A 14475-nucleotide genomic window follows, 5' to 3' on the forward strand; every position below is an offset into this window, starting at 1 on the left:
ACGGGCTCAGAAGTTGTAGCTCGCGGGCTCAGTAGTTGTGGCTCTCAGGCTCTAGAGCGCAGGCTCAGTAGTTGTGGCACACGGGCTTAGTTGCTCCGCAGCATGTGGGATCTTCCCGGACCAGGGCTCGAACCTGTGTCACCCGCCCTGGCAGGCAGATTCTTAACCGCTGCGCCACCAGGGAAGCCCCAAGATTTTGATTCTAACATAGACAGTGGGGGATATCAAGGATCAGAGTCTTGCAATACAGGCTGAAACCAATCTTGACACAAGTGATGTTTGTATTCAGAGGCAAAAGTAAGTTCTCGTGGGTATTGAAGAAGCAAGCGCTAGTCTCCGAGCATCTATACACAGATACACTCTCTAGGAAGAGTTTCAGGTTAGCGGGACCATGCATGAGATCTACAACCAGAGGGCACATCAGTCATTCTCCTCTGTCCCCCTGGGTGAAGAGAGAAACTGCAATCCCTCTGCACACATCTGTAAGGGGAAGCCACTGGGTGCGTCACTGGTGCTGAATCTTCCTACTCACTCGTTAACTGCATTTTACCGTCCTCCTCTGACCTGGCTGGAGAGGCCCAACCACAGAAGATATGAAGGAAATTCTCCTCTTTCTACATGACACGGGATGCTTGCCTAGAACTGTCCTTAAAAGGTAACAATACCTCTTCATGTCTTTGATGGTGTGTCCTGGAAAACGGACTCACCCCCAATAGCACCACAAATGAAAAACCAGAGACTGCCCCCTTTTTCTTGGAGCTTCTTTACCTCAAAAGAGTTAAGAATTTAACTCCTTGCAGTGACAGCCTGGGAACTCCAGCCCTGAGGATTCCTATCTGCTCTGTGCTCTAACCCAAAGAGATAAGAAAAACAGATCATAGTATTTTTCATTCCTCCTTTTCAGAGAGTAAACTAGGCTAAGAGAGACAGGAGGCCTGTCCAAGACACACAACCAGTGAACAGCAGAGATGAGACTTGGACCCACCTCTTCCGACTCCACCCCGGGGGTCCTTCCACTCTTCCAGTCTAGACCTTGGGAGACTAAGTCCTTGGAGAATTCGTCCAAAGGGAAGCAGGAACTTGCCCTTCTCCAGGTCCTATAGGCCTGATTGAGCTATGTGAAACCCAGTAAAAAGTTAAAAATTTATTAATATTGGTTATTTGCTTTAAAGAAAATTTGTCTAAAACTCGTATGTATGGAATCCTTGTGATGGACTGAATTGTGTCCACTCAAAACATATATGTTGCGACTGCCCTGGTGGCACAGTGGATAAGACTCGTGCTCCCAATTTAGGGGGCCTGGGCTCGATCCCTGTTCAGGAAACTAGATCGCACATGCATGCCGCAACTAAGAGTTCTCACGCCGCAACTAAGGAGCTACATGCTGCAATTAAGGAGCTGGTGAGCTGCAACTAAGGAGCCCGCCTGCCACAACTAAGACCCCATGCAACCAAATAAATAAATATTTTAAAAATTCAAACTATATATACATATATATATATATATATATATATATATATATACATATATATATAAAAGCCCTAGCCCCAAAAGTGACTGTAAGGTTATATATCCAAATGGAAGAATTAAATATCACTGGGCCATAACAACTTTGCTGAAGACAAAAAATCAGGAGACCTGGTTCTGGCCTTAAATGCCCGGGGAGCTAAGGGTGAGATAAGAAAGCCTCCACTAGGGCCTTCCAGTTGTAAAATTCTGGTGTTCTAGAAGGGCTTAGGAAAGAGACCAATGGAAGGTTTTGAAACACGCGAAACATACTTCTTTTCCCTTGCTGACACTGCTCCATGAGAACGACATTCTTGAAGGACTGGGGAAACGTGATATCATGAGGAGGCATCTGACACTGACAAAGGAGTCCTTGAGGTTATCGGTGCGGCACTGAAACAGCCTTTAACAGAAGATGAAAGAGTGCTTTAGCAAGAAGAATGACGGCTGCAAAATGCTGAACTGCGGGCAAATTCTTGATCAGTTGTCCTTGGGACTATATACACAGACAGTAGCACAGCGCAGGGGCACGCAGTACGTGTGGGATGCCTACTTATGCTGCAGTGCAGAGTTTCACACAGATTCACCCACTTCAACTTCACAGAGATTCTGCAGTAATATTTTTTAAATGCGTTGAGAGAGGGTTAAAAAATAACTTGCCCAAGGTCAAACAGCTAGTACGTGCAGGCGTCTGGCCCAACGCATGTCTCTCAGGTCCCAAACGGAGCCCACCGTCCACCCAGCACGTGTTTCCTGCGTGGAGCTGAACTGAGAAATGCGAGCGCGGCTAGCGGGCCTCCCCTCGCGGTCCTGCGCTGGCTCGGGGGCACCCTTCGCGGGGCGTGTCCTCCTGTTCTGGAGGTTCCCAGAGAGGAGGAGGCGCAGGCTAACGGGGCAGCTCGCCCAGTCTCCGGGCAGGGAGAGGGAGGGAGTGCAGCCGCGGGAGCGGGATGGAGACCAGCAGCCCGCGGCCCCCGGGACCCAGCCCCGGCCCCGCGCTGGGCCTGGACGCCCGACTGGGCGTGGACACGCGCCTCTGGGCCAAGGTGCTCTTCACCGCGCTCTACTCGCTCATCTTCGCGCTGGGCACTGCGGGCAATGCGCTGTCCGCGCACGTGGTGCTGAAGGCGCGGGCCGGGCCCCCCGGGCGCCTGCGCTGCCACGTGCTCAGCCTGGCGCTCTCCGCCCTGCTGCTGCTGCTGGTCGGCGTGCCCATGGAGCTCTACAACTTTGTGTGGTTCCACTACCCCTGGGTCTTCGGCGACCTGGGCTGCCGCGCCTACTATTTCGTGCGCGAGCTGTGCGCCTACGCCACGGTGCTCAGCGTGGCCAGCCTGAGCTCCGAGCGCTGCCTGGCCGTCTGCCAGCCCCTGCGCGCCCGAAGCCTGTTGACACCGCGCAGGACCCGCCTCCTGCTGTCCCTCGTCTGGGCCGCCTCGCTCGGCCTGGCTCTGCCCATGGCAATCGTCATGGGGCAGAAGCACGAGCTGGAGACGGCCGGCGGGCAGCCGGAGCCCGCCTCACGCGTGTGCACCGTGCTGGTGAGCCGTACCACGCTGCAGGTCTTCATCCAGGTAAGCGGGAGGGGCGACCCTACAGCCTGTTTTCATCTCTCATACTGGAGACCAGTCGGAAAGTTGGGTCTCATTGCCCCATTTTACAAAGGACTTGTGGAGAGACTTGGCTAAAGTGAAACACTAAGAGAAGTCCAAACAAGAATGAAATATTGCCATTTGCAGCAACATGGATGGACCTAGAGATTATCATACTAAATGAAGTTAAGCCAGAGAAAGACACATATTATATGATATCGCATATATGTGAAATCTAAAACATAATACAAATGAATATATATGCAAAACAGAAACAGACTCTCAGACATAGAAAAATTTATGGTTACCAAAAGGGAAAGGGAGGGGAGAGGGATAAATTAGGAGTATGCAACTAACAGATAAAAACTACTATATATGAAATAGGTAAGCAACAAGGATTTGCTGTATAGCACAGGGAACTATATTCAACATCTTGTAATAACCTATATGGAAAATTTTAAAAAATATGTATGTATGTATAACTGAATCACTTTGCTGTATACCTCAAACTAACACAGTATTGTAAATCAACTATACCTCAATAAAAAAAAAATAATAAAGAAAAAGAAGTCCAGGTTTGAATTCAAAATTAACTCTGAAGGCTTCCCACTCTTGCAGGAGTGGTGAGCAAATGTGATGGGGTATAAGAATTACCCTGCGAGCAGGTAAAAATATAGATTTCATGACCCACCCTAGGCTTCTGCTTTTTTATTATCACCAAAACTAGTCATCTTTAGCCCCATGACAAGAACATGAAAGAACAACTAGTTTACTGGGACGTTGTGCAGACATAAAAAGAGGCCTGGACATTCAACATTAATGAAGCGTTTCAAAAGAAATACATATATCCACTGCAGCCTTACTGAGAATATGGAAAAATGTGAAGTTAAACCCAATAAGAAAACATTCCACTTGCTTTCAAAGTGGCTTACTATGGTCCCTATCAGGAGAATTACTCAAAGCCGGCTAGGCAGGATCCTTAATTTTTAAAAAATACACTTCCTATATCAGACATTTTTGCAAGTTGTCAAATTCCTTACCCCAGTCTGGACCTGATGGTAAAGGAGACCAAAACAACAAACACCAAAACCCACCAACAGTAACCATACTAATGGAACTGGTCCTGCAGGGAATCAAGACAGCAGTCAGAATAACGGAAGCCACTGACAACAGTGGGAGTGGCTCCTCCTAGCACTGCATCAGGTGGACTATTTGTGACCTCAGACCTCAGCGGTCTGCCCACATGCTTGCTGCCTGCCCCAGCCCTGGCCCAAGCACATCCCGGCCACGGGGCAGCACGGGACACTCATCTACCTCCCAGCGTCCCAGCTGCCTCCAGATTGTGAGCTGCAGGGAATCAGTCAGCAGAACAGTCAGTGCACTGCTGCTTCTGCCCAAGGCCTGACTGCCTGGTTCCCGCTGCACACTGGTGTGGCCCCCCGACAATGGACTAACAACCCCAGGCTCCAAAGACCTGGTTGTCAAGTTCTACCACGCTTCACAGACTGGGGTAGTGGCTTCCAGGCTGTACTTATATTGGAGTTAGGCCTGAGAGAGAAAAAAGTGTCAAGCAGGGGCTTCCCTGGTGGTGCGTGGTTGAGAGTCTGCTTGCCGATGCAGGGGACACGGGTTCGTGTCCCGGTCCGGGAAGATCCCGCATAACGTGGAGCGGCTGGGCCCGTGAGCCATGGCCGCTGAGCCTGCGCGTCCGGAGCCTGTGCTCCACAACGGGAGAGGCCACAACAGTGAGAGGCCCGCGTACGGCAAAAAAAAAAAAAAAAAAAAAAAAGTGTCAAGCAATGTTTGTGCTGCAGATATGCTACTTTCAACGTTTGCTTTACTGGTACGGACCAACAAATGCAATGAAAGCCATAAAGTGTTCGCGGGCCAAGCTTTTGACATTATATGTAGTGAATTCTTTCAGTGTACCAGTGTTGTTTGACAAATGGTGTATGTCAAAAATGTTTCGTTTGAGATGTACAGCCTGTGTTAACACAACAGAACAACCAGACTCAAATTATTTTGGCCCAGCTTTCTTTTTAGTGTCTTATCAGTGAGTTGATTCATTACCCACATGAGTCAATGCTTTTTGACCAAGGAAAATGCTCAGAGTTTTTGAAAGTAGAAAAAGCTGCAAGGGCTTACCTTGTTTTATTGCTCTTGGCTTTACTGTGTTTTTTACAAATTGAAGGTTTGTGGCAACGCTGCGTTGAGCAAGTCTATCAGCACCATTTTTCCAGTAGCATTTGCTCATTTCATGTCTGTGCCATATTTTGGTAATTCTCGCAATATTTCAAATAAAGATTATGACAGCAATAAAGTTTATGACACACTGAAGGCTCAGGTGATGGTTAGCAAATTTTAGCAATAGAGTGTTTTTACATTAATGTATGTACATTGTTTTTTTTAGACATCATGCTATTCCATACTTAATAGACTACAGTATAGGGTAAACATAACTTTTATATGCACTAGGAAACAAAAAAATTCGTGTGACTTGAATTTATTGCAATATTCACTTTATTGCAGTGGTCTGGAACCAAACCCGCAATATCTCCAGGTATGCCTTGATAGTTCTTCTAGAAAGATCTCAAAGGTGCCAAAGATTAATTACTAACTTATGAATATATGTTTTACCTTCAATTTCTGTCTTGACTGGTACTAAAGTTACAGTTTGATAGTAAGTATATTGTCAATAAAAACCTGTTTGGTTCCACAACAAACTTAAAATGATTGTCATGTACAGTGTTTTATTTTTCTCTAGGTGTTGCTGACTTGTAAGCATGCATTAAGGTGAAAAAAGCCTGAATGATAACTCCTTAAAAAGGTGCAGCACCCAATTGAGATATTTTGTGATGATTTTTTGTTGTCGTTCTGGCCGCACAATTGCAGGACCTTAGTTCCCCGATCGGGATGGAACCCATGCCCCCTGCGGTAGAAAAGCAGAGTCCTAACAACCGGACTGCCAGGGAAGTCCCCATTTTTTCTGCACTGATTTTCAAGTGCTATTAAAATGTTTCATTTTTTTTCAATGTTTGCAGAGGGAAAGAACTGAGGAGGAGAAAACCCTACAACACATGTATTTTGAATTTGAAAAATTAAACATTTAAAACACAAGGTATATAAAGTTGAACAGCTGCTCCCTTTCTGTTCCTCCATGCTCTGATTTCTAGTCTCTGATCTGGAGGCAACCACCATCCACTCTTACATAACTCCCGCTACATTTTGCCTACATTTTCCAAAGAATACGCCTGCTTTATCCGTCAGCCTTAAGTTTATCCACTGACTTGTACCTGTAGAAGATGAATACGTCATTCTTTTACATTCCCATCCCTGCCCTCCACACCCCATGTTCACACACACTTCCTCTCACCATCCTTTCAGTATCATTATGTCATGGTATTTGGTTAGATTCATGGTCAATATTTATTTTATTGTGACTATGTAAAATTCTTCACTGATGAGCCAGGTTGTATATTTTTGGTTTTTGTCCTTTCCAATATTACAATATTATCTCCAGTATTTGTTTTCCTTGCAGTTAATAAATGAATAGCCTTTTTTTCCCTTCTCATTTGCTTAGTTTCCCATCTATTCCTAACTCATTTTTCCTTCTCTACCAGAAGTATAAATACCATTTCAATATGTTCAGACCCATGAGGTAATCTACCAGCTTCATCTTGTCTTCTTCAATCATCCCTAGAGCCCTGTCTTCTGCTCCAGCCTCACTGGGTGCAGAGCTGGCACCTTGCCAATGCCACCCCATCTCTCTGCTCCCCTGTGGGACACTGATTTGGGGATCCCAGGTCTCCCCCTCTGTATTTGTTCATAACCTTATTTTGATGGAACATATGCTCTTGTAACCTCCTGTGGCCTGAGAGAAAGTTTGTAGAAGGTAAAAAAATTTTTAAGAATTTGCATGTCTGAAAATGTTTCATTTTATCCTTGCGTTTCTCATAATATGGCTGGGCAGAAAGTTATAAGATGGAAATCGACTTCCTCACAGATTGTGACACATCACTCTTGTTTTCTAGCTTCTTCCACTGTTGTTTTGAGTGAGTATAATGACATTCTGGTACCCCATCCTTTGTATGTGCCATTTTATCCCTTCGGAAGCTTTCAAGACTTTATCTCCAGGCACTAAAATTCCTAAGAACACGCCCTGACATGGATTTATTCTCATTCATTGTTCTGAGTAGCCAAATGCTTTTCAGCCTAGAAGCTCATATTCCTCCCTTTTGGGAAATCTTCCTTAAACGTGGTTTTGGTTGTGTGTTTTGATGTTGTTGTTATAATTTCAGTCTAGAAGCTCATATTCCTCCCTTTTGGGAAATCTTCCTTAAACGCGGTTTTGGTCGTGTGTTTCGATGTTGCTGTTATAATTTCGGTCTAGAAGCTCATATTCCTCCATTTTGGGAAATCTTTCATAAACGTGGTTTTGGTCGTGTGTTTCGATGTTGTTGTTATAATTTCGGTCTAGAAGCTCACATTCCTCCATTTTGGGAAATCTTTCGTAAACGTGGTTTTGGTCGTGTGTTTCAATGTTGTTGTTATATTTTCTCTATTCTTTTTCTTTCTGGAACGGCTATTATTTAGATGGTGAGCATCCTAAACGTCCCAAATTTTCTTATCTTTTCTCTTCCATTTTCATTGCTCTCTCCTTACTTTCTGAGGATTTTCTCGACTTCCTCTTGTAAGCCTGCTGTCACCACACGCCTGCCACCCCCCACTCCTGCTGCTACACATTCCTGGGCCCTCGGGCCCGGCCTGATGACCAGAGTATCACTGAGCCTTGGTGATACCTCCATAACCTCTGGAATTACATTTTCCAGGTGAATGTGCTGGCGTCCTTTGTGCTCCCCTTGGCATTAACTGCTTTCCTCAGCGGGGTCACCGTGAGCCACCTGGAGGCCCTCTGCTCCCAGGGGCCATCCCCTTCTGCCACAGGCAGCTCCGCCCCCAGCCACCTGAAGCTAATGAGCGAGGAGAGGAGGACACTGGCCCTGGGAGGCCAGGCAGCCCTGGTGAGACACAAGGACTCCCGCCGGATCCGTGGCCTCCAGCGCAGCATCCAAGTTCTCAGTTAAGTGCCCGGTAACACCGCCCAGAGGGGAAGGGCCGGATCCAGGGCTGCCTCCGCCAACACCTGGCCACGTGACCTTGAGCAAGTTACTGCCCCCCTCCAGCCCTCATTTTTCTCTTTGCCCCGGGGAGTTATATAATCACCAATAGGCTTCTGTAAGGTGCAGCAGTAGAATTAAAGGAAAGAATGGGAACTGTGCACGTGAACCCCCCAGTCTGATCCAGGGAGTGGTGCCCAAAGACAAGCAGATGTCTGGCTGCTTCTCAGGGCGTCTGGCCATACAGACGGACGCAAGGAGCAAAGGTAGTTAAGGATCCACAGACCAGGAACAGTGGACTCAAACCAGCTGGGTCTCCAAATCCAGCTCTCCACTAACTCTCTGCTGTTCCTAATGTGACATGGATCAGTGTGTTTGCTTTTCTACATATCTGGGCAAACCTGGCTTTGTAAGGGCAACTTTAAAGGCACAGGGAAACAGAGGTCTTTCCAAGCACCTGCTGTGATCCAGGAACTCACGACGGTCTGGGAGGATGGAGTAAGGGAGAGGGTCTCCTCTGTCATCAGTGCCACGGTCTTGTGGGCAGGACCAAAATATAGGAGCCAAGTGCAATGTGATGTGACAAGTAACAGAGGCAGCACATGAAAGGCCTGGATTTCCTTCCATAGACAACGGGCCGTCATGGCAAGAGCTGGTGTCCAGAGCTGCTCTTGAGATATATGTGCTCGGCAGTCTTAGAGGACAGGCTCTCCAAGTTTGAGAAGTTTGCTTCTCAAACTTCTGTGTGCACAAGAATGATGTGGACAGTTGTAAGACGCAGCCCACTGGCCCCCAACCCAGAGATTCTGATTCAGCCGGCCTGGGATGTGCCTGAGAATTTACATTTCTCACAAGCTCCCAGCTGAGGTGGGCGCTGCTGGTGCAGGGGCCACAGTGGATTAGAGAACGGGTTTGCCATTCAGGGCAGGAGTAGAAGAAAGGAAAGGAAGAGGTAGAAGGTTAGGGACAATGGAGCCACTTACGAGACTGCCGTCATAATCCGGTGGAGGGAAGATATGGGCCCCTAGGGTGGGCACAGTGGAAGTGAGGAAGGAATGGAGAGGGAGATGCTCTGTAATAGATTGGATCTCGGGGGTAATGGAGAAAGAAGAAGACTCTGTGGCTTACGATGTGAGTGCCACATGGGCGGTGGTGCCATCAATCAATCAGAAAAAGGGACAGAAGAGGGAGAGGCCTTATAAGGCAGAAGGACATTTGAGTTCTGTTGTCTCTGCAGTCAGACAAAGTGGGAATATCTAGCCCTGAGTTGGGAGTATTTTCTAGTGACCAGGAGCTTATAGATATTGTAGCAGTTTCTAGAAGCATGTCAGTGGACAGGTCAGGATTAAAGTGGACATTCACTCAGAGGACAGGGTAACACCAGGTTTGGGAACAGATCCAGGTAAGGGTGTGTCAGATAACCTCAAAGTCCCCTTCCAACCCCTAGACTCCAGGAGCAATTTCAAGGGAAATGCTCTTGTCACCTTGGGCAGCTTCTTCCCCAGAGATGGTGTAACTGTTACGTGTTTCCTGTCTGTCTGTCTCTCTCCGGTCCTGCAGGAGCCATCGTGGCTGTGTATGTCGTCTGCTGGATGCCGTACCACGCCCGCAGGCTCATGTACTGCTACGTCCCTGACAACGGGTGGACCGAGTGAGTGAGGGGAGGAGCCCCAGCACACAGGGAGGGGCAGCCGGGCGGGGCCAGGGCTGCCTCTGCTCTCCGGAGGGACCCCCAGTTGCTGGGTTCCCCAGAACTCTGGCCTCCATTCTATCCGGTCCTGCCCAGTCTGTTATCCCAAAAGCTCCCAGCTCAGGGTGGGGAACAGAGCATCATCCGGAAACCTCTCTGAACTGGTCAGGCCATGTGAGTGGTAGTCAGGGTTATGGGCATCCTGACGGAGATGGCAGGACGGAGGGCGGCCTACAGGTAGGGGGCGGGGAAAAGGCCATGTTCTTACAAGGAGAGAGGGAAGAAGGCTCAGAGCTGTGATTCCATGAGTTAACAGAGGCCCCTTAGAGACCAAACCATGCACACCCTTTTTATGACACAACTGGAGAAAAGCAAAGCAGAGAATCCCTTATCTTCCTTTTGGAAATCACTATGCCTCGATCATAAAGGAAAGTCAAACATCTGAGAGGAGAGAGATCCCACGTGGCCTCCAAGGAGATAGCTGTGTCAACAGATGGCTCCTTCTCGAGAGCTGCTAGCGCCCCCCTCCGACCCCCACGTGCACACACATGCACACACACAGCCCTTCCCACGGCGACAAGGGGCACAGCTTCTCAGGACTTTCTCCTCTTAGTGAAGCCACATCTCCTTGACCACACCTGGCAGCATGAGGCCCATGTCTCAGCGGGCTGGCCAGCGGCCCCCATCCACCGGCAGGTGTGCCCTTCACTGCGCAGGTGACCGGGCCGGGCAACCAGGCACAGGGACTCAAAGGCTGGGTGGGGCAGGTGAGCCAAGGGCAGCTGGTGTGACGGAACGTCTCTTGAATTCACACTGAGCTTCCCGATAGCAGGAAGCAGGCCTTCCTCACGCAGCCGTGTGGAAGGGGAGACACTCCCAGCAGCAAGGGGAGGATGCCACGGGCAGGCGGCAGGCCCTCTAACCTGCCTTCCGGGTTTCTCCTCCAGCAAGCTCTACGATTTCTATCACTACTTCTACATGGTGACCAACACGCTTTCCTACGTCAGCTCGGCGGTGACCCCTGTGCTGTACAATGCTGTGTCCTCCTCCTCCTTCAGAAAACTCTTCCTGGAAGCCCTCAGCTCCCTGTGTCGAGAGCACCACCCCACGGAGCCATTCCCCCCAGGGGCCCCGGAGCCCCGTCCTAGTGGATACAGCATCCGGCCCTGGGGCTCCCCCAGGAATCCTGGCCTGGATCCAATTGAAGAATGAGAAGAGTAACACTGACTGCACAGCTATCCAGCAGTCAGAGGAGCAATGTCATCACTAATAACTCAAGCCATGCAGTCAGGCGGACCTGCAGGGACCCCCAGCTCTGCCACTCACCAGCTGTGTACCCGCAGGCGAGTCACTTACACCTCTTAGCCTCAGTCTCCTCGTCTGTGCGATGGAGACGAATAATACCCATCTTTCCTGTTGTCTGAAGAGTAAACGCCTAGCACAGTGCCTGGTGTGTAATAAAGAATATACTTCCGCTGGCATTATTTTTGTTGCTATTGTTATTACTATTATTATTACTATTGTTATTGCTGTTTCTCTGCTCTCCTGAATTTCTGCAAATGACAAACCAACAGTGCCCAGAGCTGACTGCCTTGTTAGATCACATGAGCTGTAGTAAAATCGTCCAGTCGCTCCAAGTAAGGGAGCAGCCGTTCACCCCAGCAGGAGCGTTCTGTGGGCCCTAGAGAGCCTGGAGTCACCAGCTGCCCCCTCTGGCCTCGGACCTGTGTGTCTGCCTGACGTGAGGCGGCCGGTGCAGCCGTGGGATGACGGCAGGGCTGCCTGCTCTGGAGAACAGCCCCACAGACGTGCTCTGGCCAGCAGTGTTCGGAAAGGTTGCATTTCCATTCTTTATGTCAGAGCAGGCTCCCTCCATTGCCCCGCAGGCCTCAGCCCCTCTCCTGCCTGCACAGGGCCAAGTACTGCTTGACGCGGCCAGCCTTGCTCCTGAAGGCTTGTGAGGCCTGAGCCCAGAGGGAAAGGGTGGTTTTCCTGTCTGTCGCCATTGAAGCCACAGATCTGCAAAGGGGCAGGAAGAGAAAAGTGAAGTGCAGAGCAGACGGACCAAGAAAAGGTTTCTGGGGCTTCCCCGGTGGCGCAGTGGTTAAGAATCCACCTGCCAATGCAGGGGACACGGGTTGAGCCCTGGTCCGGGAAGATCCCACATGCTGCGGAGGAGCTAAGCCCGTGCGCCACACCTACTGAAGCCCACGCGCCTAGAGCCCGTGCTCCGCAACAACAGAAGCCACCGCAATGAGAAGCCGCGCACCGCGACCAAGAGTAGGCCCCGCTCGCCACAACTAGAGAAAGCTCGCGCACAGCAACAAAGACCCAACGCGGCCAAAAATAAATAAATAAATAAAATTTAAAAAGAAAAAAAGGTTCTCTCTGATGAACTGTGCTGATGTTTCCCTGAACTCCGTCCGTCACTCACCCTGGTCCCCAGTCCTGGAACCAGCACCTGTGCACACATCACGGGCAAACAGTCACACAGACACATCACACACACATCACGTGCACACACATTCATGCACACGTATCACGCCACACGCTACACGCACACGCGCCTGGACGAGTACCCTGTTGGAGGTGGGAAGCTAGAACAGGCAAAGGAAGACAGGAAAGGTGGCCAGGAGGAAGGGCACACGGCCTGGGGTGCTGTGCAGTGGCCACTGCATGAGTGGGAGGTGACCGTTCCGGCCCCCAGCCCCGAAGCCCTTGAGAAAAGGCCGGAGGCGATGACAACACACTTCAGAGAGAGCCTACACAGAGCCCACCACCCTCCTTGTCAGGGAGAGGAAGGGCCACCTGGAAAGAAGGAGCCACACGGGGCTGGTCTTGGGAACCTCTTGTCAGGTGGCTCCGAGGGTCGGGCATGAGACCGCCCGGTGGATGGAACAGGACAGACTCCAGACCGACACGTGGAGGGTGGGCGCCCCCTCTCTGCCCCGTGTGCCTGGGCTCCGCCGCACTGGCTGAGGATCCCTGTGGGGTGATCTTAAAGGTCCATCTCTGGAGCTCCTTAGTGAAGGCGGGGGAGGGCACCCTCCTTCATTCTAGTGAAAGCCCACAGAGCACCGTGAAGTAGGAAAGAGCAAGAAGCAGTGCAAAATACAAACTTTGGTGCAGCTCCGTTAGGGGGTACAGACGCAATTGAACCAGCGGGGTCCCGTCGGCCCAGGACTCGGGCCCCGGTCTGGGGCAGACCTGGTTTGGGGCCTGGCCTCATCACTCGGATGAGCCCACCCTGGGCAAAGGGATTTCCTTGAGCCTGTTTTTTCATCTAGAAAACGGATGGAGCAAAAGTCCTTAAATCCAGTTTTTAAGAATAACGTAGATCAGCGAAAACTGACTTGGATTTGAAGCAATGTACAGCCCTTAGTTATCCTTCTTCATAGACGTGTATGTACATTTTGCTGCAGAAACGTGAATGCTCCAAGTTCCTGCGTGTCAGCTCGGGCTGCCATCACCAAACAACACAGACTGGGGGGCTTAAACAACAGACGTTTATTTTCTCCAGCTTTGGAGGCTGCAAAGATCAAGGTGCTGACAAGTTTATATTTCATTCTGAGGCTTCTCCTGGCTAGTGGGCAGCGGCCATCTCGCTGTGTGTCCACATGACCTTTGTGCGTGTATGGGGGGAGAGAGAGAGCCCCCGGGCGTCTCTTCTTACAAGGACATTAATCCTGCTGGATCAGGGCCCCATCCTTATGACCTCATTATGATGACCTTACTTCATCAGTAATTAACCTGAATTACTTCCTTAGAGGCCCCATGTCCAGATACAGCCACAGTGGGGGTTATGCCTTCAACATATGAATTTTGAGGGATGCCAGCATTGAGTCCATAACACCCTGTTAGGGTTGCTGTGGTAAGTGGTATATAAACCATGCTACTTTTCAAAAAGTCAAATACTCTGAATTGCAAAATATCGATACATCTGATCCCAAGGGTTTCAGATAAGAGATTATGCATATATAGTACCTAATAATCAATCTGTAATGACGAAATGAGAAAGAATGAAAAGTTCCTATCACAGTGCCTGGTATACAGTAAATGCCCAATAAATACTAGTCGTCACTATTGTCATGGTCATCACTCTAGACCTCAAACTGGGTAAAACCTGGTAACTGGGTAAACCCTTACAGGAGGCCCTGTGACTAGCAAAGAACAGCAGGACCAAAATTTAAAGAAAAACATATTGAGAAGACAATTTAAGAAAACATGAACGATACGTAAGGAGTTACTTTACATGTTATCCAAAGATCTCATGCAAATCACTAAGGAAAACACCAAGACCTCAAAGGCCAAGAAACACACCAGAGGACATACGTTCAGCCTCAAAAGTTTCTAAAGAAACAACGATCAAAACAATAGTGATGCAGCACTTTGCGGCGAATACATTCATTTCAAAACGTCAATGACAAGAGCCCATATTGCCACCAGAAACCAGGTGTGACCGTTGTGCTCAGACAGTGGAGGGAGGGAAAATCAGAGTGCCCTCCTAGAAAGGAAATAGATGAGAAATTTTGGAAGCTGGAGAAATGTTCAAAAACTTAGAGCCCATGTT

At 49.2% G+C, this 14475-nt stretch overlaps 1 protein-coding gene and 1 pseudogene across 1 annotated transcript; both read left to right on the top strand.

Moving 5' to 3' along the window:
• Nucleotides 1-2456: 2456 nt before the first annotated feature.
• NTSR2 (neurotensin receptor 2) lies at nucleotides 2457-11873 on the top strand. Its single transcript, XM_065890861.1, is given in 6 exon segments — nucleotides 2457-3080; nucleotides 7928-8177; nucleotides 9776-9866; nucleotides 10853-11030; nucleotides 11032-11150; nucleotides 11819-11873. Coding segments are annotated over 6 exon segments (1317 nt in total).
• LOC136134104 (cyclin-dependent kinase 8 pseudogene) lies at nucleotides 3735-4503 on the top strand (annotated as a pseudogene).
• Nucleotides 11874-14475: the final 2602 nt, after the last annotated feature.

Source organism: Phocoena phocoena, chromosome 14, assembly GCF_963924675.1.
Source record: "Phocoena phocoena chromosome 14, mPhoPho1.1, whole genome shotgun sequence".
Classification (NCBI taxonomy): Eukaryota; Metazoa; Chordata; class Mammalia; order Artiodactyla; family Phocoenidae; genus Phocoena; species Phocoena phocoena.